Raw genomic sequence first — 25,787 nt, forward strand, 5'->3', positions numbered from 1 at the left:
TACATTTGCAGGAATGGAGGAACTGATAGTAATGTGATCAGGCATGTATTTCAGAAGAAACATAATTTATGAAAAACTTTCCTTCCTCCATCATAAATATTACCTGATTACATTAACATCTGGAGAATAGGTAAGTGAGGAAATAACTCACCATCCAACCTCTACCCTTGTTACCATGTAGGACAAGATGATTACTCTAATGAAAGGATGAGCTTCTCCTATTATGATGTTAGCACAATGAAAGATTAAGCATTTATACACAAGTGTGGGCAACACCTGTGGGATCCTACACCTGGCTATTACCTTAGATTCTGAGTTTTCCTAGTAAACCAGTTCAAGTTGCAAGGTCACACCTGGGGCTGAGGTTGTGCTGTTATGACTGGGAAGTGATAACTGTCTGGTTAGCTACCACTAGCCTGACACGATTCAGCTCTTTCCTTTTCAAGGTCAAGAAAAAAAGCTACAGAAAGTAGACTGTACACGACAGTCAACTGATTCCACTATGTCTGAAACTGAAACATTACATTTGGACATTCAGGGTCCAGGTTTGTGGAAATTGCTTGTATTTCATACTTCTTTGTGAGTTGTACCTGATCCTATGAGAGTTTAGAATATACTGAACTACCCATCTTTAGCCAAGTGGCATCACTTGTGGATTTTATCTTGCCTTCCTGCTTTATCTGCTATAAAGAGCATTTTATCATCACTGTGAACATTCTCCATCCACCTCAGATAGCTTTCTACTGCCTTGTACTGAATCCTGCAGCTTTGCCTCTCTCTAACAGGTCAACTGAGAAGAGAGGGGTTAGTTTTATGTTGGTTGTCAATCAATGGTAATCTGTTTTCAGAAATGAAAACAGGTTACATTAATAGTATGACTGAGCTGTTGGTACAAACTTCATGTATTTTGAATCCAAAGACAGCATATGCATCTAACTCACCCTGCAAGCTGAAGCTAGCACTTCAGAATGCATGTCTTGTATGATAACTGTTTCAAAAAGGTGGAAGACAAGGGCTTGAACTTAGACAAGCTGAGCCACATCAAGACTCAGGAGAGGTTCCATTTTGGGAACAAGGTATGGCCTGAATATGTCAAAATTGGACAAGAAGTCAGGAAGCAGCCATATCATCTCTTCCATGATGTCTGAATGTGTCAGAGATCATGGAATGGCAACACTTTACTGTAATAGGTGCTAGATTCTCATCTTCAGTGAGGAAAAGAAAGAAGTTAGCCAGTTGGGGATGGAGGCTGAGAGTCGTGGGATGCAAACATGACACCTGGCATTGAAAAAGTACCACTTCCCCACTTGTATTCAAAGTGGAGGACTGTCTAGCTGTCACAATCCTCTCTATAATCAAAGCACAAAACTAATTTTTGCACAGAGCATCCCTGATAAGACCCAGGCTTGAAGGAGGAGTTTATCTGGACACAGAATATTGGCAACCTTGGCTGTTTGACCAGCATGGCAGCTGTTATGATTTTCCTGGGTATGTCCTTCATTTGATTGAACAGATCGTTAATCCCAGATCTAACTCACTGGAGATGGGGTACTTTGCATGCCCTGCCTATCATTTTCTGGACTTGGGAAGGCATAATCCCATATTCCCTCCCAGATGACTGAAAGAGCATTGAAGGCCCATGCCTCTGAGAAAAGGAATGGAGAAATGAAGATCAGCAGTTTGTTGTTCCATCTCAATGAAAATAGATTTCGCATCAGTTGGTCCCACAGCATGCAAACTCTATGGAAGATTGACAAATTAAGAAATCAGTTGAAGCAGTTGGTCTCTCCTTGATAATGAGTCAGACAGGACATTAGACCTGTCTGAGATGTGTTGGACTTGTATGTTTATTAGCGGTGAAATGATACACCTGTGCCAGGTATTGATATAATTTACCATACACAGCCTATGATATGACACATTATCGATACAAATATTGACTTGATGGTGTTTCCACCTTTAGAAGGTCTGTCAGTGGTACATGGTGCCCTTTATGTGATTTATGGTTTTGCGGCATATTGTCCAGGCACACCAGTGCAGGAGGAATTGTGATATGATGCAATTAAATGTCTTGTTGAAGACCTCAAGGAATAAGACTGAGAACAAATAGAAGAGTGCTGAACTGTTACACTACCCAGTTCCAGTCAGAGCACAGTGAATAGATATAAGGAAGTATGAATTGAACCTTGCCATCTCCAACTTGAACTTCAGGGCAATAATAAACAGGCCAAGTCTGCTCAGGTCTCTTAGAGGTCTCAATTTTCCATTGGTTTTCATAAGCAAAAATAGTCTGGAGTAGAAACACAGGTATCCAAGTTTTCTGACTACCTCCACCACCCACTTGACAATTCTTCTATAAAATGCCTGATTATTTGGGATTTTAATCCCCATCACATCCCTCACTGACTGGGTTCTGACCTATTATACAACCTGCAGCAGGTAACATTCTATGAGCCAGTGATGCATAAAAAATTCTTCCCATTGGATACCTAGTTGAGCCAATCGCATCATGTGCAGCATACAGCATAGTCTGGCTGGGGAATGCTGATCCAGTACAGTTATTTCACCTGTCCAAGACGACAGATTCAGACTGCCAAAGCTCTACAATGATGGCATATTGTGAATGATGTATAACTTGTGGACCAGCCAGCCAGTAAACTCAGAGGGTAATCTTGCATAAATGGCATCAGTGTTCCTAAGTCCATGCATGGGCAGGTAATGGGACTTGTGCCCAATGGACTGTCAAAACCAAGTTAAAATGGTCCCAATTTTGTCCAACTCACTGACTGACATTCCAGACAACAGAGCTTTCTGTAGTATGCTTACCATATGTGATTCCAATATATCTCAAGTGGAATCACTTGGCATGGCTTCAACTGGATTTGAAGTGATCACAGATGAGGCACTGTTTTAGATATCTTCATCGCAGTGGGAGCGGCTTTTCAACGTCCTCCATAAAACTGGTCAATGATTCCAAATTCTGATAAATAATTAACATTTAAAAGATTCTGTCAGATTGCTTTTTTCACACCGAACATTACACACACCTATATCAGTGTGAGGAAGAACATTTTATGTAGGCCAGTCATGTCTCATGGTTGTCCACAACAACTTGAAAGCATCTATACTTTTTGCACTCAACAGACATCTAAAGAAAGAAAAAAAAAAAATGAACGAATGCATACAACAAATACACACGCAAACTTGCAATATTAAGATGGCATAAGAAATGCATAATAAACTTAAATTGTATGGAACAATACAATTACAACAGTGAAAACTTGAGTGTTGCTGACCAATGTCATCGGGACAATAATTATCACTAAAATGGAGCATAAATATGAATAAATTCATTGGGAAAAAAACAAATGTTGTATACACCAGGTATATCAACCTTTCGACTTATTATACCACTTAAAATAACTGTTGGATTGTCAAAATTGATTATAAATTACCAGGAGGAACTGTTCAAAGTGATAAGAAAAAGTTGAAACAGGTAAACATTGGGGACATGGGTGCACAACTAGCAGGAACAATGGTTTGGATATGGAATCCATACGTACTTTTACAGAAATATCTATATGGACATTTTGATTCTAAAGCTGAACCACTCTTATGGATTTCAGTGATTCCATATGGAAATGTTATGGATTCCTTACGTGATCCGTATGGAAAATCCCATGGAATATGCTAATTAGTCCATGAGATCTGTAGATTGTCCACATTGAATAAAATTAAAATTCCATATGGAATTAGGCAATAATCCACATGGAATTTGTGAATAATCCATATGGACTTTGGCAATAGTCCATATGGAATTTGTGAATAGTCCATATGGAATTTGGAAATATACCATATGGACTTTGTAAATGGTCCATATGGAATTTGTAAATAGTTCATAAACCTCACAAACATTTTGCCCAAAACTTTCACTTAAGTTTTGGCAAGAACTCTAACATTTCACTGAAAGTTTTGTGAGAGTTTACTAAAACTTTTCGTGAGATTTCACTAAAATTTTGATCATTATATAGTACTTTACTGAAGTTTCAGTAGTTTTTCAGACATTTCAAAAGCATTTCAAATAAATAATGGATATGAATTAAACAGGACTTTATTAACCAAGGTGATATTTCAGTGTCCATGAAAAAAATTATACAGATGTTGTAATTATATGACATCCAAGGCAAGAGATATGGGAGTTAATATAAATAATAATAATAGTAATAATAAAGACTTTATTTAAAGAAGGTAACTCAATTAGTTACAGAACTAATCTACCTTGAGACCTTCTATATGTTATGTACAATATATACAGTATATACAACATGTTGTGAAGAGTCTGGCTTGACACTAAATAAATGATTTTAAAAATCAAAGTATCAAGCCAGGAACATATTCACAGGCATCTGTGAACACATAAACATATGCACAATATAAAATATTAATCTGCATTGAAAAATTCAACTGTGCAAATGACGCAAAATTACAGAAAAGCATCCATTTGAGACATTGATTATGAAATGAAGAAATGCTAGGAGCCTGCCTTATGTCAGTGTTGTACTGCAGACTTGATTTTTGATTAATGTACAAACTATGATGCTGTTGTGGTCTCTTGAATTAGTCCTTGTTCCATAAGCTGCAGTGAAAAAAGGTTATCATGATATAATTACTCTTATTTTACACTGAATTCTAACACACCAAGAATAATTTGATAATATAAGTGATAATACCAAACACAATATTGAAGGATGATTCTACTTGTAGGCCAAGAAAACTCAGCAAAGCTATGAATATCTTTAATAGACATGGGTATCTGGCAACAATTCCACCTTAACTTCTTTAAGTTAATCAGTTTTGAGTTATATAACTTCGAAATCATTCTGGTTCAATTCCTTGTCATATTTAGCACGTCAGCCACTACTGTAAAGCTCTTTATGGCACAAAAAGCAAAATGCTAGTCCTGGACTTCAGTTTTCATACAGATAGACCAATTATGTTCCCATCGACTTTGATTCAAGCTATTCTCATTGCCATACACTTTTCAAATAGTTATTCAAACTCGTATCCCAATAAAAAATTTGAATTGCCATGTTTAGCAAGCATGCTTATTCCCATCAGTTTCCGTTACGTGATGATTCATTGGGCAAGTACAAAATTTTGACCAATCAGAAAGCTCTTTACAGCGATCATCTGTTAAATAATAAAAGGAACAAATACTTATTAGAAAGCTTGTTGTGGAATGGGACAGGATCCAGCATTATTATAAAAAAAGTTTTGGAAACGATATTAAAAAAGGGTTCATATCAAGGAAAATCAGATTCAGTTCAGGAGAAAAACAAAATTCTGTTTTAAAACAGAAAACAAGAAAACTTGTTTGAGGGTAGTTAAATCCAAATGACATTAAACAATATATTTTCAGAATTTTTGACAAACTCTCAGTGAAATTTCAATCACACATTCTCACTGATATTTTCAGAAATTTTGGTAAAATCTCCTAAAACACCATAATTTTAGTGAGAAAAGGACATTTAAGTGACTGTCAAAAAAATTTCACTATGATTTTGCTGAAATTTTAGTCACATTTTCACTAGGGTATGATTTTTGTAGAGCATATTTTAATAGGAAGCAATAAAAAATATTTTTCAGAGTAAACATCAAATCAAGTCCAAAATCCACCTTGCACCAAATTTTTTAAGTCCAAAGATTCATCTATGCTTGTACTAAAAGATATTAATATTTGATCATTTTTAGATTTTCTCTACATTTTTTGGTCATGTCTTTGTCTGTTTTTAAACATCTGTGGAAATAAATTAAAGAAAACTGACAGTATGTGTTTTCTTCAATTTATATAAGTATATATTCATCCTTCCACATTAGCTACATTGACATATACATGTACTCTAACTTCCACCAATATTTCTATTTGAATCAGATAGTTTAGGTTATTAATTCTTCAGAGGGTATTTTCCATGATGCTATAATGCATGAGCCTGCCTTCCATGTGGAAAAAAGTGCTCATGGATTAAAGTTGCAACTTTATTCCATATGTCATTTTCACTGGCTGTGAAGTACTTACGGAACTGATGTGGAATAAATGGTGTGATTCCATAAGTTTTTCAGTCCATATCCCTTCCATACTGATTCCTGAAGTATTCCATATGGAATCCATGAGAAATTTCTGTAGGGGTTACTTCCCTTTGTTTATATATATATATATATATATATATATATATATATATATATATATATATATATGTGTGTGTGTGTGTGTGTGTGTGCACACACAAACAGATTATCTTTCTGACAGCAATTTCCTAATGTGATTGGGTAATAAGAATGGCTGCAACTCCACTGTCCAGCTGATTCATCTCAATTACTCACTGTGAGTTGATACATTGAATAATTGTTTCACTAATTAACTATGACTGCTACTTTTAAGTGTGTACTTAAATTGTGTAATGGAGTTTTCATATAGTATATAATACATCAACAATACCTGGAACCTCCTAACAACATGGTGAATTAGTCTGAGATTTATAGGTCCTGTCAAATCTAATTATTATGTGACCAAGAAATTTGTCTTCCTTCTACAGAACAAGACCCAGTCACAAAATGTTCTCTAAGCAAGTCAACTAACCCAAACTTACATCTATAGGTTAATATTCCATGTTGTCTGAACTGAATGCAACCTCTAATGATGTTTACATGATGTTACAAATTGAACAGTCAGGGAATTTATTAAATTTCCAACCAAATGTTTTGAAGTTTAAAAGGTTCAAATATGTACAAATATTTTACTGCACATGTCCCTTGATAAAATACAGCAAAGGCATAAAGACTGAGAGAAATTTACCATTTAGGTCAATTAAATTAATTCTTACCATATGATAAAAATGGCTGTGCCTCCTCTTTGCCTTGTTCACTTGATTCATCTTGACTACTCACTACTGAGTCTAAAGGCTCAAAACCTGTTTCAAGAAATGGTAAAAAATAACTACCTAACAAATGATGTTACTTTTAATGCAAAATACGTTCTGATTTTCTTAAATGAAGATTATTCTCAAAAGCTGAACTTCAAAGCATTCAAAATTCAGCAAATTCTACTGGGTAACTGAGATTAAATTTATAATTTTTATTATTATATTACCGAGAAAGTTACCTCTTTTTTCCAGGTCAAGACTATATCATGTGCTGTGTTCTAATTCTGTCCACTTGCCCCAACTTAAAGCAAGACAAATTTTATAAGTGTAGATCAAATAGGGTTTCAGATACTGAGGATGCAATGAAGAGTTTGCTAAAATAAAAAAGTAGCTCAAGCATGAATATATGGTCACATTTAACAAGTGTGGTTAAATAAATCTCATTAGGATGCATCCACATACCAATCTAAAACAGGGTCCAAGATGCAAAAATAATTTGGTAATGCCTTATAACGATTTGAGTAAATGGTTTCTTAGACGCATACAGTATTACCTAGGGTAGTTAATTTTTTATTTCTTTTTTCATTTTTTGGGTGACTGGTGCATCTCGCCATAGGTTGCTCGCTGTGAGATACTAATATAACACAAAGTCCACAGGAACTTTACCCCTGGTCCATATGGATTTGTAAATTGTTCATATGGAATGTTTTTTTGTATTTATGGGAGACATATCTTATGCAACACAATGATCACTTGGATCTTGTCAAGGAGTGTCAATACTCTTATGACTTACTACAGCCACAGGGGTATATGATAAATTAAATACAAGTCAAATGTGTAAGCTTATTTATATATATATATATATATATATATATATATATATATATATAAATATTAAATGCCTCCCATTAAATGCCATAGGTGTATGTCATAAATAATATACAAGTCAATTTTGTAACCTAATATATATATTTAAATGTTTGCCTTTAATATACTGTCTTTATCTGACATTCTTCGAATTTAAAAGACTAGAAAATTGTTGGTCTGTTATAATTCATCCCTAAGGGCTTCATTTTGACATAAAACAATGTGGTATTTATGGATTTCCTCTCTGCATTTAGTTTATTTGTTATTATGACTAGCCTGGTATATTCATAGCTTGATGGAAGGATGGGAAGGAAGAACCAGAAATGTGATGGCACTGCAGCAGCATAGCCATTGAACTAAATTCAACTGCCGTTTTATCTGTTACTACATGACTGGACATGTAGGAAAGGAATTCTGGATTCTATATAAGGACAAGGAATAGTGACATGTATTCCAAACTCTGAATAAGGGCAGTATACACTGTGTTACGTTTACAAGGACATATGGTTGTAAGAACCATGCTTGTTTCTCCGGGGCATAGGATTTTGTAATTCTGGAGAAGGTCAAGGAATAGTGAAATGAATTCCAAACTCTGAACAAGGACAGTATACACTACATTTCATTTACAAGGACATATGGTAGTATGAACTATCCTTATTTTTCTTTGTATTATATGGTATAAGAACCATACTCATTTTTTGGGGTATCATATGGTTGTATGAACCATGCGAATGCCCTTATTTCATATGATTCTGTGAATCATACACTTTTCATTATATATATATATACATACATACATATTGCGAATGTATGAACCATATTCATATTTTTTTTATATATGAACCTTTTCATAACATATCTGGTATGGTAGTCTTATATCATATGTAGTGGGTGGGTTGGTGAGTCTACCTACGTATGTATTGTCATGAATATTTATTTTTCATTTCAAAAACTTACATTCACTCGGTCCAAAAGCCATTTGGTTACAATCATGTTACAGAAAGAATTGCTAAAAATTGCTGAAAATGATCTAGCTTTTGTTCAGTTGAGTTACTTTCTCTCAGATGCTGTTGTTGTTATTGTTGTTTTTGTGTTTAATGCCATTCCTCAATTGCAATATACTTGGCAGCCAGAGTAACTGGTGCAGGAAGAATCCAGGGAAAAACCCTGGTAAGAACCACCGACCCAAAGAAAGCTACTGGCAGCTTTCTCACATCCAATACTGGCTGAGCCTGAGACTTTTAACCCAAACAGACAGAGGTGAGATCAGTGAAGGCAAGCACTTTAGACCACTCGGCCACCTGGAGCCCCTCTCTCTGATTCAATCATAGATCAATTTTTATTGGTGTTGGTGAAAAAGAGTGTCGTAACGGCAGTTTAATGAAAGAAAAGTTAAAAATGCAATAGTTACTCAATGGTCACAATGACCTACTTTTTATGTGGCTGAGTTATTTTCAATTATATATACCAATTTTCAAAAAGCCAGGTGAAATACATTCCAAGACACTGAGGATGCAACAAACAAAAAGCTGAAAATATCAAGTCACTCAAGTCTGAAAAATACATCAAACCGACCTCCTTTTGGTATAGCAGATTTGAGGTGTACATGTATCTACATGTCAACAAGTGCACCCAATAAAGGTTCCAAGATGCAGCAACTGTAATGCATGAAAAGTCACTCAAGCAGGCAAATTAGGTAACCTAGTTTTCGTTATTTTCACTGAGATGTAATCATGTACAGCAAAACCTCTCTCGAGTTGACCTTTCTGCCAATAAAATGTAGTTCCCCATGACACCTATGTACAAGATGATCCGTTTTCAAGGTTTATTCAACAGGATTAAAGATGAAACAATACTAATTTAAGGACTCCACTTTCTCTTTCATAGACATTAATCCAAGCAATCACATTCTGCTTCATTCCATTAAGATCAAGCAGATATTTTTGTGCTTTGTCCTAGCAACATCAGTTGGATTTTGTGAGTTGCCTCCCTTAGTATGTAATGACATTTAACCAATAGCATGTAACAGTTAACAGCAGTACATAGGCCGGTAATAGTAGAATCAGTTGATTTCAAAAGGATACTATATAAGTTTAACACTGAAAGTGTGACTACATGCCAAAGAGAAGCCATTACAGGTGTATTTGAGTGTATTTGTATTTGTACAACACATACCAGCAGTGAAAAATGGCTTGTTTATGAGTCCATTCAAGTTGTGTGCTGCCCTTGTCTTGATCATGTGGGAACAGTGTTAAAATTTGAACAACTTAATTTTGATTGGATGTTGGGCTTGTAGCTTACTGCTGCATCCAATGAAATTCACAGACCCAAAGCAAGGAAATATCTGCTCAATCTGCCAAGGTGTAGGTAGAGTCAACATATCAGAATGTTGGCTAGTGAAGATGGCACTACAGCGGTCAAGTACATTGTTTGTCTTTGGAATCAATCCATAATGCCTGCAATAATTGTATTATTTTCCTCATCTTCAATAAGCAATTATTTTTTTGATTCAATTTTCATTGTAAAATGTTTGTGTTCTGTGTTGCATACTTTTTATATTATTAAACTCAGACATAAAGACATGATCTGATCACTCTAATGCAGCCAGTTACACCAGGTCCCTTTGTTTATCGAGTTAATCTCTCTATGTCTGCGAACTAAGCCTTCAGCTTTTGTTTGTCATTAAATTTATTTTGTTTCTGAATGAGTTAAGTCTGGGTTTTTTTAATAGTTTTTTATTTATTTTATTTATTTCATTCATTGGTACATATATATTCCACATTAACCAAAATCTTGATCAGAAGGGCTCCAGTTCATGCACAAAATGAATAAGTGATATCATCATAATAGCTAACTGTGCAATTCTTGAGCTAAATTTGAAGTAACTCTTAAATTTATGGACATGTAAACTTGTGGACAGGATAAATAAATATTGCCTTCAGGTTTTGTGTGTGTGTGTGTGTGATTAGGATTTTTAACGTAGCTTTAACAATTTTTCAGTCATATTGCTACGATGTCTGCAGTGTGGCAGTTTATAGTGATGTCTAGCACTGGGGCATCATGCCGCAGACATGTAGCATGATGTCCCACCCAGTCATATTATCCTGACACCGGGCCGACCAGTCCTAACACTAACCTCTTAATGCTGAGCGCCAAGCGAGGCAGCTGTTAGTACCATTTTCGTAAGACTGTGGTATGACTCGGCCGGGGATCGAACCCACGACCTCCCGCATTTGAGGCGGACGCTGTAACCACTAGGCCACCGGAGCGGTTTTGCAAGGCAGTGAATGTTCTCCTAACATATATGTACATGAAGAAAAAACAAGTATGATGAATGCAATGACATTTTTCTATCTCCTACTAACATCATTATCTTGGGGATAATAATAACAAATTAGAAAACAAAATTGTATTCACCTGGATCTGAGTCGGCTGATCTTTCCTCACAACAGAAATTTCTATATTTTGACAGGCACTTCTCCAGGTGCCCGCGAAAGACACGCACCAAAATTGCAACTGTTACTACTCCAACAACAAAAACAACACCAATGGCAATTAGTGCAGCATTCAGACCCATGCCACTGCTGAAAAAAATAAAATCCAAAACTAAATGTCTATTATAAAATGATGCATGATCTTTTTCTGATCAAAAGAGAGGGCATCCAATTTATCTGCTTCTTTTTGAGGCTGCAGAAAACAACAGAAACTGATGCTATCAAGTGCTGCCTTTTAACATATTTCAAGTAAGGCTCAAAGAAAAATTTGTTTTTTTTAGAATAACATTTGTTCATGAGTAAGTTCTGTGTACATAGGGTAATAAAGAAACTTCTAGATTCAAGGGTCTAACAGACAGAGGTCACAGTCATGGCAAATCTGATTTTATAAAAATATTGGTTTCTACACAGCAAGTTTTGTTCAAGACTGGATACCTTAACCTTGACCATACCTTGACCTTGACCTGTTAGTCAATCATGTCCAGTCAAAAATGTGCCTATACAGATGATTATTAAACACAGGGTAAGTATACAATGTGCAGTAACTTTGTATGTACTCTTGTTCAGAGAGTTAACGCTTTTGACAGACTTAAGACATCACTATGACTTGTCAATGAACTAGCACTCACATATTATCACTGATTTTGGCCGTATGTGTTGCAAAGCATCAAATGTTTTGACGAGAATGGTCAAGGTAAAGATAATTTTAAAATATACTTCTCCCCTGAAAAGCACATGTTTTGATATAAAAAAAACCACTATTTTCTACTTAGTCTAAATACGGAATCTTTTTATTTCAGAAATATTTTTGTAAAGATAATCCATCCCCTCTCCAAATTTAAACCAGACAACACTGAAAGCGTACACAACTGACAAGAAAATGCTGGCCCATTTTCTGATAAAGATTGCTTTGCAATTTGTTTTCTCTTTACAAATTAACTTCATGTCCTTTAAAAAAAATTTAATGTAAGTTTTGTATGGCACTATATAGCCAATATTGTGCCAACATACAGATAAACCAAATACTAACGTACCTACCTACCAACCAGCTAAGCTACCGAAGTAAATACACACTGTAATTGGGCATAAAAGACATAAAACAATAAAAAATAATATTCTTTCCAAAGATATGTAAGTAGAGGTACTATAATGAGTCTTAAAAACTACAGACTGATGCTGTTTTTGCATCATTTGTTCCTTAAATCACTGTCCTTAAAATTTGCTTGAGAGGCTGATATCTCTTCCTCATCTTAAACTCCGTAAAAGTTATGCTTTGAGTAATCTTGTAGTGACAGCCATTAGCACAAGCAAGGTTAATGCATCAATTAATTAATAATTCAGTCACAACAAATGAGACCTCGCATTAAAAGCATGCAGCAAAGTTCACTCATCTCATTCCTGTACTCATTCATATGTACATAGCAGTTAACCTGTTGAGAGCAATTTTTTGCACAATATACAATGTATTGTCATATTTATGAAATATCTATCACTGAATAGTGATTTCTACTCTAACTGGACTGGACAGAATGGGCCTTTTTAATAGGCTAGGATGCATATAGCATAGAAGAAACTATGCCGTCATGAACACAAATACTTGGTCCATGCTAGTAAAGCATAAAGTGTAGGTCACAGCAACCTTTGGTTGTAAGACTGTTGTAGTAACAGGCTGGGACACTTTCAATCATCAAGTTACATGACTGGAACATTAGCAGCCTCCCAAAAATGAACTCTGAATATAAAATTTCAAAAAAGCCACTGAAGCATCATGATAGGTCACAGAGACATCTATTTGCAACAAGGCTGTAGAACTTATCAAGATGCATCCACCTACCAAGTTTCACGATTCTTAGTAGGATAGTATGCATATAACATGCCAAACTGTATGTGAATGAAATAGAGCTCACGAAGAACTTTTGTTATTAAGGTGAGGCTGTAAGAGATATGGCTATCCACAAAAATTTCATAATTGTAGCAATGAGAAATGAACATCAAACAAAAAATTAACCCAATATGCATCTCCTCACAATGAATCCTGATTTTATTAGGACAGTATGTAGACAGCAGACAGAAAACCTATTTGGTCATGAGTTAACAGCAAAAATTTACCCCAAGGCAGTAAAATGTGAGAAGTAGGTCACAGTGACCTTTTCATCTGGATTAAAAACAGAGAGATCATACAATCATCTTATCTAATGAGTCAAGCATCAACAGTAAAAACAAATATGTAATGTCAATAAAGCATGAACTAATGTCACAGTGAACTTTTCTAACAGGGATGGAGTAATCTTCAATCCTTTCTCCAAATTTCATGATTCCAGCTATACAGTATAATACAGGATGTGTTCATGAGAATAAATGCAAAAACAAACCAATAAAATCCAAAATATAGGTCATATTGACCTTTTATATTATAAAGATGTGTTACTAGTAGAAATACAATCATCAAGATTGATGATCAGGCATGAACAATGCTTGCGATTGAACCCAAGTGAAGCATAAATATTGGTTACAGTTACCTACTTTTGTCACAATGCATCCACTCACCAAGTTTCATGAAACTAGGTATAGCAGTACTTATACAGAGCGCAAACAACATATTTGGTCATGAGTTAAATGTGAAAACATAACTGAAGCCAGAAAAAGGTTTTATGTAAGTCACACTGATATCTTGTTGTAAAGGCATTGTGCTAATAAAGATGCATATAATCATATAGTTTGATGATTTTAACATGAACAGAGTTTAAGAAGTAACCTTAAAGCACAAAATATGAGCAAACTCAGTAAAGCATGAAACATGGGTCAGTGAACTACTTTTGTGATCTGGGTGTTTTACTCAGACAGATGCATTTCTCACCAAGTTTCATGAGTCTGTATACTAGCTGCAAACATGAGTCTCTTAAAGAGAAAATAATTTTCAGGAATTCAAGATGAGACTATTTCTTCATTTAAACTGCTCACTAACGAAACCATCTCTGATATTCTTCAGCAATAACAAGATTTTCAAACTTTGCTGCTGTGAGATACATATTATATATCAGACTGGCACCATTTATATTTAGGACCAAGTAGACATCATTATGAGTCTTTTCTGAAAATTCTATGTCAATATGACCATCTGTTCATGGGGAAGTAGTGACAGCAAGATTTTCAAGACAGCCATCATGGCAGCCATAATGGAGAAATGATTTGCATAGTTTCATTTAGGACCAACTACTTACTAGGTATCATAAAAGGTCTTTGCTAAAACCTCATGTTAATATAGCCGTCCATTTGGGAAATGTCAAGATATATGTTAAGACTGAGAGACAGTTTGTTTCATTTTCATTTTGGACCAATTAGATGCCAAGAGAATTTTTCTAATGAAAACTCCTGTGTCAAAATGACTTTGTATTTAAGAGGAGTAGCAATAGTAAGATCAGCACTATTTTAATTAAGGACAAACAAGATATTATAAGAAGTCTTCTGGTTGTTATTGTTGTTACAGGGTTTAATGCTATACATGGCGGCCAGTATTAATGGTGCAGGAAGAACCCGGGAAAACCCCAGAAAGAACCACCGACCCACAAGAAGCTACCAGCAAGCTTTCTCACATACCCACATTGGCTGAGCCCGAGACTCAAACCCATGCAGACAGAGGTGAGATGGCAGTGATCCGTAACGGTGAGTGCTTTAGACCACTCCAACACTCGGGGCCCTGAAGTCTTCTGGTGAAAACCCCATGTTGATATGACTTTCCAATTTTAAGGAGTAACTATAACAATAACATTTAATATGGCTGCTGTGGTGGCCATATTAGATGTCCATCAAGCATCATTTTCATTGAGGACCAACTACACCATGGGATAAATGTGTAAGTTTCACAACAATCCTTCAAGCCATCTAGGCGAAGTAGCAATAAGATTTTCCAGATGACCATTGTTGCAGTCATGTTGGAGATCAGGTTAGCACCATTTATAACTACAACCAACTAGACATTAAAAAAAAGTATTTCAATGAAAACACCCTGTTGATATGACCATCCATTCAAAAGAGTGGCAATAACAAGATTCTCAAGACAGCCATTGTCAAGTCCAAATTGGATGTATGAACAGTGTGTGCATGTGTGTTTGTGTGTGTAAAGTTTCAAGACAATTCTCCATGAAAATTAAGAGTAGTGATAATAAAAATGTTCTAGTGGATGGACAGATGACGGAGGACAGAACAGACCATAAGCTAGCCATGTACATGTATAGGGCTAGTACATGTACAGGGCAAGTATATGTATGGGGCAAGTACATGTATAGGGCAAGTATATGTATAGGGCAAGTATGTGTATAGGGCAAGTACATGTATAGGGCAAGTATACATATGGGGCAAGTATGTGTATAGGGCAAGTATATGTATGGGGCAAGTATGTGTATAGGGCAAGTACATGTATGGGGCAAGCAAGCATGGAGGACCAAAACTGCTATTAGCCACTAAGAACACGATGTGCCTAGCAACAGATATTTTATCACATCTCACACACACATTATACATATATACATGAGTTAGAGAGAGAGAAAGCAGAAAAATAACTTGCTCCTTTTTCTGTTTTTCTTCTCCCTTAAATTAAGAATTACCTTGATATTTGGTCTGGTAGACTCCCGATTCCACTATTAGGCACAGTTCCATTGCTGTTGTCAGCACCTGTACCTGGGTAACAGAATATTATACAGATAATAATATCGTTTCTCTATTGCAAACAATTCAGCCATTATTAGCATATTGTCAATTCATTATTTTTCCTGCTATAACAATTTTTGTGGAGTCCATGTTTGCAACAAATCATGAATTTAAAGAGCCAACCAACAATTATTTTCCCATAGATCAACAGAATCTCTGCCACAAATGATCAATTGATCAGTACCAATGAAGATGTCATATTTCATATTCCCATGCAAATGTATACCTACAAAATGTATATCAATAAAGAGTATATCAACTTTGAATTTTCAAGAATGCTGTAAATTAAAGTGGGCATAAAGTTTCAGACAGAGACATATTCAGATTATCAACCAAATACCAAGAGTACACTGTACATTATATGGTATGCACTGTACATTATACAATATACACTGTACATTATACAAGTACAGTATATCACTTGCAGAAAAAGTGACAAATGATGTGAACTGCTCTGAATCTGAAAAATCACCTATGCTCCATACACTGTACATGCAGAGGACCTACTCCTGAGACCTTTCTCAATGAGAGGTCACCCTTTTCAAAGGCCACCTTGCCCAATACTAAAATAGTATATTTATATCCATCTGTCCAATACTAAAATACTATAGTTTCATCATTCTGTCCCCCTCACTTAAGCTCACCTCTGTCATAATGCCAACTCTTCAAAGCAAAATGGGTGGTCTTCTAAGAGGAGGACCACTGTACATGTAGTTTCAAAATATTTAAATGCTTAGTTATCCAAGAGATTTATACATGCATACAATCTTCATGAATACAAGAAAATCTATCTCCCTAATTATCAGTCTACTAAGTAATTATGGTAATAAGTAGTGCAATACTGATATAATATTTAGTACGATTAAAAAAGTACATCCTCAGGACTAAAATATGGATCAAAGTTATCTAGTGTTATTTATTGGCAGCTCAGTTGTGTCTGAAATGTGTCAGGATAGTCAACGTCCGATAACCAATATGTATTGACAATATACATTTAATTCTAATCAAGCATTTTCACCTGTCAATTTAGTTTGCCTAACTTGAGCTTATATTGCACTTAAAAAGTACCATTTACAAAGGCTATGGTAAAACAAGAGAAGTACCATTAATTGTACAGACAGATGTAAAACAAATACTAAGATATGTAGAATTAGTTGAAATTTTAAAATTTCTTACTCAACCAATACAAATAAGAATGATAATCAGTTGTCCTAGTGGCATGCAATATCTATATTACAGTTAATCAGCAAATCAATCAAGTGCTATTATTGACTGCCAGGTATTAGGTAGGAAGGGAAAAGGTGTGGATTGATTTTCAAAAACAAAAATCAGATTGTAACAAACAAGAAACATGCACATCTGTAAGCCATCAAGATAATATCTCCGAATTTTGAAATGAATCCATTAACAAGCTTCACCAGACATTATGCTAAAAACTAACCATACCATATTTGTCATCCACAACTGAGACAATACTAATTTATTTTGAGAAGAAGAACATGCATGAAACCATGCCAAACCAAGGCCGCTTGTATTGGCACATCAGCTTCCAGCAGTGTGGAAAAACTACGAGTTCAAACCAAGTACCTTAACTCTGACAAAAGTCAAATTTGTCATCAGGAAACTGTCGTAACTCAGAATCTGATGCATAAATTTCCCGAGATTCAACACTGAATGCTCATTTTAGAGCTCTGGTGTCAATGCCCTTCAAGAGGTTATTAAAACCTATCTGATGAGAAACGAGAAGTAAATGTTTTTCCAAAATAACCCCACCCACTTCCCATTTCCTCCTCTTTGCCTGTGATGTGTATGGGCTTAGCTTCAAGTGTGCTGAATGTATTAAATTAAAATAACAAATCTGTTCAATCCATTCATGTAACCTCTTACATTTTTTTAATTTGCAATATGAATGAAATGAAAAATAGCTCACCCCCTGTGGTTTCGCCTTTTTCTTGTGTCGGCTTAGAACCTCCATATGCTGATAGAGTGGATAGTGTAGTTATGATCGTTTGCCCTGGCTTGTCACTGGCACTCCCTGGTGATAAACTTGGTGGAGGATACCTAGTTATTAATTTAATTAATTAAATTTCTCAAATTTTATCATATGAATATGATCACCTGGTACATTGTTCTTCTTATGTCTAATGATATTTTCAGAGAATATCCTCTTTTATCAATAAATATGCTTTCAAAGTACCTTCTAGAAGATTATTATCATGTGGGTTTTTCATAAATCATGGGGGAAACATTTAGTGAAATAGGTACAATTCTTGTAATACATGTAATGTAGTCATAGGAAATACTGGCTCACTCTTGCACTGTCAGCTGATGGACAAATGCCATTAACTCCAGCCTTTCCAGCAACCCTTTATGAAAAAAGCAGGGACAAACTACGTTCCTTTTTTATTTTTAAAAAATTGGGAAAATAGGGATATTTTATAAAGAAAAATAGTATGAATATTACATAAATTAAAAAAAAACTTTAATTGAATTGCCTATGTAAACATAAACAAAAGTATACCTTTACTCATACTTAATTCCTGCTTAATCTAGGTTGCCCCATCTACTTAAACATCCAGATCCAAATTACAGGCTCCATATATTAATTTGTGGTGCAATGACAATTTATGCAGTGTGTAATTGATTTCAACATGAAATGCTGGTAAAATGTAGGGATAGCACTCCATTTTGGAATAAGAAAGGAAAACAGGGAGTCTTACAGGCAAAGTAGGAAAAAGTACGGCCACAGGAAAGACAGCAACTCATCATTAACACTAGTAAAAAAAATGGGATGCATGCAATTTTCCTAGTTTCCTGCACCTCAAAGGCAGTACTTGGCAATCTCTAAAGTTGGCATTTATTTATTTGAAACCATGTACAACTGAATTGTTAAGCTGGGTTTACTGAGGATACAGCCTACCTCCAGTTCTCTGCCTAAAAAAGCTGCATGAGCTCAGCTAACGTGTGTCCTTGGTATATTAATAGTCACAAGGCTGTATTTCTGGACAAGATGATAAAATGATCACCCAGACCATGTGCAATCTTATCTATATGATTTTGTTCATATACCAAAAGCAAATACCAAATACCAATGATTATGGCTCTATCAATGGGAAACAATATAGTTTATTGTGACAGGTTAAAAAAAAATTCCAATATGATATAGATAGAAAAATACACTGCCCAGTTGCCTGTGACAACTACAAGTTAATGCTGGGCAACCATCTTTCCTAATGTGAAAGCCTCTTCAAGCCAATGAACACTATTTAAAAAAATTATCATGTTAAAAGTTACAATGAACTGTTTTATATTTTCCTGTCACTGGTAAGAATTTGAACATTGCCTCTCTGTAGTCGAGAAATGGATCATTGCTATCAGTAAAGGCCACACTAATCCAAGTGTGTATACTACCAATTATATGATTAAATAATCCCCATTTATGCTACCAGCCCCTCAGCATGAACCACAATGAAACAAGACTCGCGAATGTTCATCTTTTGTCAACACACCAACATATGATAGTGGTTTCTTTCACCTTTGGTCTGCAACAATGAATGCTTGTGATCTTGTATATGCTTTTTCAGTGACTTGTATGACAGTTGTTTCTTTCACTAAATTTAGATAAAGGAATATGGTAAGTTTTAATCAGAACATTGCCTGGCTATTTCTGTCAAGTTGAGAAATAACCTCAGTTGTAACTGTATGAACACATAAAATTGAGGAGTTTGGTGATTTCCCACCAGAAGAGTGCACTATAAATGTTGTGAAAGAAAAGGCCAACTATGTTCCAATCGTGAATTTGTCTCCTCCCGCTGCCATATTGTGAAATGTGAACAAAAGTAATTCCAAACAGTGCTCAATGGTGGTGAATTACATGAGGTTTCATTTGGACCACCTTGGCTATTTCCATGAAAAAAATATGCCTCAGTTGTTTGTAAGCATAGTAATTTACAGAAAAAAATCACAGATATTGTTTGCTAGAAATTTCTTTGCAGAAAAGAAAGTGCTATCTATTGGAACAATCTTAGTTATTTCTATGATTGTATTAACTGATAAATACTGAATGCCAAAACAGTTAAATGCATTCATAACAACTCTGTCAAATCTTATTTTGTACATAGCCAAGGTGGTCTGAATGGCAAATATTGGCATATATTCATTGTATGATTTGTGGGATTGACCATGAAGTAGCAAATAAATTCCATGACTTGATAGAAAAAGCAAAGGATGTTCCCACTGGGTCAGTTTAAAGAATCAAAAACCAATCACAATTGTTAGATGCTAACTTGGAAAGTGTAATCTGACAGTTGAGGGATAACATTACTGTGAACCTAATAATATAAACTCAAATAAAAATAAAATATGGACAAGTTCCTGGTCAGAGGTTGACAACTACTAGAATACTAATGAACAACAAAAACCTGGTAAAATTATGTTGTATTTTCTGATTTTAAAGAGAGTCTATAAGTTTTTATACTAGAAATAATGTAAATGTGCACAACTAAGGGCAAGTTTCAAGTAGTGTCTGAAATTTGGACAAACTCATGTACCTAAAGATGTAATACCCATTTAACTTGCATAATATGCCACTCTGACCTTGACCTTTGACCCCTAGACACTAGACCCAATAGGTTCTATCCTTGCTTCAAAAGCAAGCAGGCCAAAATGGTTATCAAAAATACAAGCTAATAATGAACTTTAGAGTAGGCATTGGACATAGAAGTGATTTTTCTTGGAGTTATTATGACCCTAACCTTTGAACTTTTGAAGATAAAATCAATAAGCATCTTCCTCATCTCAAATGCAAGCCATCCACAAAATCTGGTCTACATATTAGGCCATAGCTGCCATCCCCAGAGCTGTTTATGACAAAAATATTGATTTCCAGAAACAAATACTGATTTTTGAAACTTTAATGCATAGGTAACTATTTACAACAACTACAACCGTAAGTAAAGTAGGACAATAACTTAATTATTTAATGTCAAACATGCTTATGTTGCACTCCTGTATTTTTTGAATGGGCACCCAATTCCATTCGGGTACCATTCTGAAGATGCAAAATGCAACACACACTCAAACATAGGTTGTTTATTGGAGCCTTTTCCATACATTGTTTTTTCAATACTTATCGATTCCACTGCACCATCTTTCACTGATGCAACTTTTTTTAACTAAACTTTTCTAGCACACAAGCAATTTCTTGCAATTTTACTATCTGGAAAAAGTGTGAAAAATAAATTGCCAGCAACACTAGCAACTGAAAAAGTTAGGCTCATTTCTAAAACAAATTAAGTAAAACAAACTTCTGATCGAATTATATCAAGGCTCTCTCTCTTGTATTTATAAACGCTATAAGTACAGGCTGGGTTGTTGATGATGAAGCAAGAAACTGATGTTTATTTGCTTTTTCATGCTATTTTATGCCACGGTTTTATGCCATGTCCAATAGTGAAATCACAATTACACAATTTTCAAAACACAAAGTTTTCCCCTTTACTAGATGGTTTCACAAATCTAAACATGATGGCACAACTGTCCTTCCAGCTCTGTTTTCTTTTCTTTGCTGGTTCAAGATTGGCATGGTAACCTCGATTTCAAATGAACCAATCATATTTTGGAACTCTATGTCTCTATATACATGCGATACATTTACTCTCAGAACAGAACTGGGTGCATATTCTAAACAGAAAATTGCAAGGAAATTTTTTATTTAATTTCTTTTATTAAAATTTCTGATATTGAATAAGAAAAATGTACAAATATGGGAAAAACAGGACAGTTATGTTAGACACAGAACATGTTATTATGCAAGAAAACATTTTCTTTCAATCTCAGTTACCACAATAGTTCAACTATGGACCCCAAAGTTGCCCTTATCTCAGATTAAGTCATCCACAACTTGCAGTCATGGTTGGTGGAGTTATTTTGTGGAAACTATATCCATTTTAGGGATTCCATCTGACCATGGCCTTTTAACCCCAAATCAAAATCTGTCTTTCTTGTATCAAATGCAAACCATCTGCATAGTTTAGTCAAGGCACATGGTATTGAGATTTAAATAGTGCTGTGGAAATAACTGTTCCCTTTTTTTCTGGCCTATGACCTTGACCTTTGACCCCAAAATGAACTGGTGTCTACATTTTCTTAAACCCAAGCCACCCAAATTGTTTGGTCAAAGACAGTGATAAAGAACAAGATACCATATAGAAACTATTTTTCTTTATTGATTCTGACCTTGCATGTTTTGAATCCAAAATCAATGGCTTTATTTTCTTATTTCAAATGCAAACCATTTACAAAGTCTGATCAAGGTTCCTATGCATAAAGATTTTCTAGATTAAGTTCCTGTGACTTTGACCCCTGACCCTTTAAGCCTAAAACTGATAGGTCCTTACCTTGAATGCAAGTTACTTACAAGGTTAATTAGCAGCAGATATAATAATATGATACACTCAGCTTATGACTGACATTTAAAAATTTGACAAACATCAATAAACCATTCCAAGTTTCAAATCGCATTTTTGTTCTGTTTAAATTTAACTTGCTTATGCAAAGCACAGATGACCATCTGCATGATAGGAATATTTTATTCAATGATTCTTTGGAATTAAAATTGTGGATGTCCTAACTTGTAGTTTATGGTAAATATTATATACAAGTCAGGAAAATCCTTATAAAACTGAAAAATGAATAAAAAGAAATATTTTAATGCTTTATCTGACCCTAATATGAATCTGCAATATCACTTTCTGCCATATTTCGAAAATAAATTTCCATTTTTGCAAATTATCCCTCAAAACTGGGCAAATATTCTTGAAAAACTCGATCTCACCAGAAACCCAAAAAGTGAACTAAAGAATAATTGATTCAGACGTTATTTAAAAAATTTAAAAATAAAGAAAATTTAACATTTTTTATTGTCTGACATTTAGATCTTTGGCCCAACAATCTTCAAGGGACACCAGATAGATAAAAGAATTGGTCGGTATTTCATTAAAATGTAGTTTTTAAATATTTGATAAAAATATAGATAAAATTGGTAATTTGTCTAAGGACTAAGACTATATTAATTAGCATTTTGTTTACTGTTTGAGTTCTAGAAAAACAAACCTTACTGCAAACCAAACAATTTTCATGACCAAATAAAACAAAATAGTCAATTCATAAAATTTTCATTCAGTTAATTATGTGTAGCAACAAAAGGGAGCCAATGACTGTGTTGGTGCAGAAGCCATCTAAATTAAGGTTTTCTTTTTCTGGCCAATAAATATTACACTCCAAAATACAGAAAAAAATTTCAACTATTTTACAGAGATGTCAAATATATTGAGGGTTGATTAGTGGCTATATTAGAGACCAAAACAGATGGTCAGTCTGTACAAAAGGGTGGTTTACAGAAGGGCCAAGTACATTTTTGTTATGGAATATAAAGCCATATTTCAGTACAAGATAGGCATACATGGTGGCCATGGTGGAGGAAAATCCTGGGAAAGCCCAGAAAGAACCACCAACACACGAAAAACAACTGGGAAACTTTCTCATGTACCCACAATAGTGAAGCCAGAGACTCGAACCCACACAGACAAAGGTGAGATGACAGTGATCCGTAATGATGAGTGCTTTTGATGAATGTGATGCAAAGTCACAAATTAAAGGTTCAATTTTGCAATGCAAAATGATTGACTGTTAATAACATGATATACTCCAGAGCTAATTTAAAAATTGTGGATTTTAAAAATCAATTTATTTATGTCTATCCATGACTCTTTCTGTTTAAAATATAAATACAAATTCTTACCTTTTACAAGAGCAATCCCTTTGTACCAGTTCCGAAGGACAGTCTTTGGGGAATTTTGTGCAGTGATAAAAATATTTTCCACAATATCCACCTTCATAATTACATATACAGGAGTTGACACAGTTTTGTCCTGAAGTATCACAGTTTACAACCTTCACATTATCTGGAATATGACATGTAAGATGGGTAAAAATTTTTTAGACATCACCATAAATAAAACCAGTAACTCTGAACATTTTTCACAATAGTAAAACCTCATTAGAAATCAAAGTGTCTAACCCTTCACTGGTTATTTAGGATTTGACTCAAAATATGATTTTTGTTCTTTTAAAGAAAGTGAAATGAAACATAAATGTCACCGAAAGCTTACATACAAAGTTTCATCCAAATGCCAAGAACAAAAGCCATTAGTGTGACCGTTAGCAAATTTCTAGGGAATATGGATGCAAAATGGCACAGGATGCAGGACTTAGACACAGACTATTACCTAACCCTTTGATACAGACTGGATACAGATTTGAAACTGCTCTGGAATAAAGGTCACAGTACTCTACTCTTTATATGCAATAAATACAATACACATTTCAACATCTGTCAACATAAACAATACTGATAACAAAAAGAACAATGACTACAGCAACTCTAATGCATCTTTCAGATGGTAAGATGAAACAGGTCTATAATTCCTGAAATTATTTATTTTGCCTGCGATGTCACTCTAATGACTATGACCTCTTGACCAATGAATTATGTGTTAATTTCCATGTCCCTAGTGAACCTATGTTCCAAGTTATGGCATAAAGTGAAAGCTTTAACAACAACAGCAACAATAGTGTGGGTTCCTGTGACTAAATCTCACATGCAAACATCTGAAAACATGTTCCAAGTCAAATTTTTATCCAACAAAGCCAACATGAATTATGAAGCTAGTTCAACAATGGCAGCAGTAACTGTGATGTGGGTTCCTATACAGCACAACAAATCTACATGCAAGCAGCAACAATGTGGTTTCCTGTGGTGCAACACTACATCTACATGCAAGCAGTGCCCTGATGACATATAATCTTCCACAAGGGGCCCAAGTGACTGATATCATAACAGCGTATTTAACAGCTAAGTAATTGTAATGTAGTATTAATAGTGCTATTCAATGTAAGATTTACAACCTCTGTATGAAGGATAATACAACAAAAGAACCATTTCTAGCATGAATAATATCTAATCTTAATTAACATGGGTAAAAATAGGTAAATCTGACTTCCATTTGATGAAAAAAGTTTCAACTTTCACAAAAATAATATTTGGAATACGTTTCTACTTACTGGGCTAAAAACTGACTTAAAAGTAGGTCACTTTCAGGACAAATGCCTATTTTGACCCAATTCTGAATATTCAGTCTGAGAGCTTTTGCTAATATTTTTATGCATTTCAATCAAAAACCAAGACAAGAAGACCAAGTAGAGTTGATATTGCTCACCTTACCTCGCTGACATCAGTCTAAAAGCCAAATGAAAGAACTGCTGGCCAAGGACTCTAGGTCAGTATGATGCTTTCTCTACAAATGTACTTAAAAGTTGTTGATTCCGTATGTTATGAAAACAATTTTTGATATTTCTCCAATTTTCTGTCTGTTTATTCATATCTGATGATAACATCAGCATCATGAATTCAGCACTGAAAGATTATTATGCAAGATATTCTCTATCAAATATAGTCTAATTCAGTTCAGTGATTTCTAAGAAGATATCATTTAAAGTTGTTTTTCTAGTTTTAGAATTGCCCACGTTATTTTGAAGGCAAATTATTATAATTTTTACAAACAGAATGCTTTGAATCCAATGTAGTCAAATTCTGTTCAGCAGCTCTGATTAGAGGAAATTATTTAAAGTTTTCTTTACCTTTTTTTTTTTTAGTAATGATGGCCAATATGATGTTGGATAATAATAATAATAGTAGTAATAATAATAACAATAATAATAATAATAATAATAAAAAAGA

The 25,787-nt window shown here is 34.7% G+C and overlaps 1 protein-coding gene across 1 annotated transcript in view; it reads right to left on the reverse strand.

Annotated features, from left to right (window-relative positions):
- Nucleotides 1–25,787, reverse strand: part of LOC149782112 (uncharacterized) — a 108,186-nt gene that overhangs the window by 41,128 nt on the left and 41,271 nt on the right. The window contains exons 5-9 of the mRNA XM_089933551.1: nucleotides 23,790–23,952; nucleotides 17,919–18,049; nucleotides 15,886–15,958; nucleotides 11,205–11,371; nucleotides 6,882–6,968 (exon numbers count right to left, since the gene is read on the reverse strand). Coding sequence (XP_089789677.1) covers nucleotides 6,882–6,968; nucleotides 11,205–11,371; nucleotides 15,886–15,958; nucleotides 17,919–18,049; nucleotides 23,790–23,952 — 621 coding nt within the window. The remainder of the gene's footprint in view (nucleotides 1–6,881; nucleotides 6,969–11,204; nucleotides 11,372–15,885; nucleotides 15,959–17,918; nucleotides 18,050–23,789; nucleotides 23,953–25,787) is intronic.

Source organism: Sinohyriopsis cumingii, chromosome 15 (genome assembly GCF_028554795.1).
Source record: "Sinohyriopsis cumingii isolate HCF-2022 chromosome 15, ASM2855479v2, whole genome shotgun sequence".
Lineage (NCBI taxonomy): Eukaryota > Metazoa > Mollusca > Bivalvia > Unionida > Unionidae > Sinohyriopsis > Sinohyriopsis cumingii.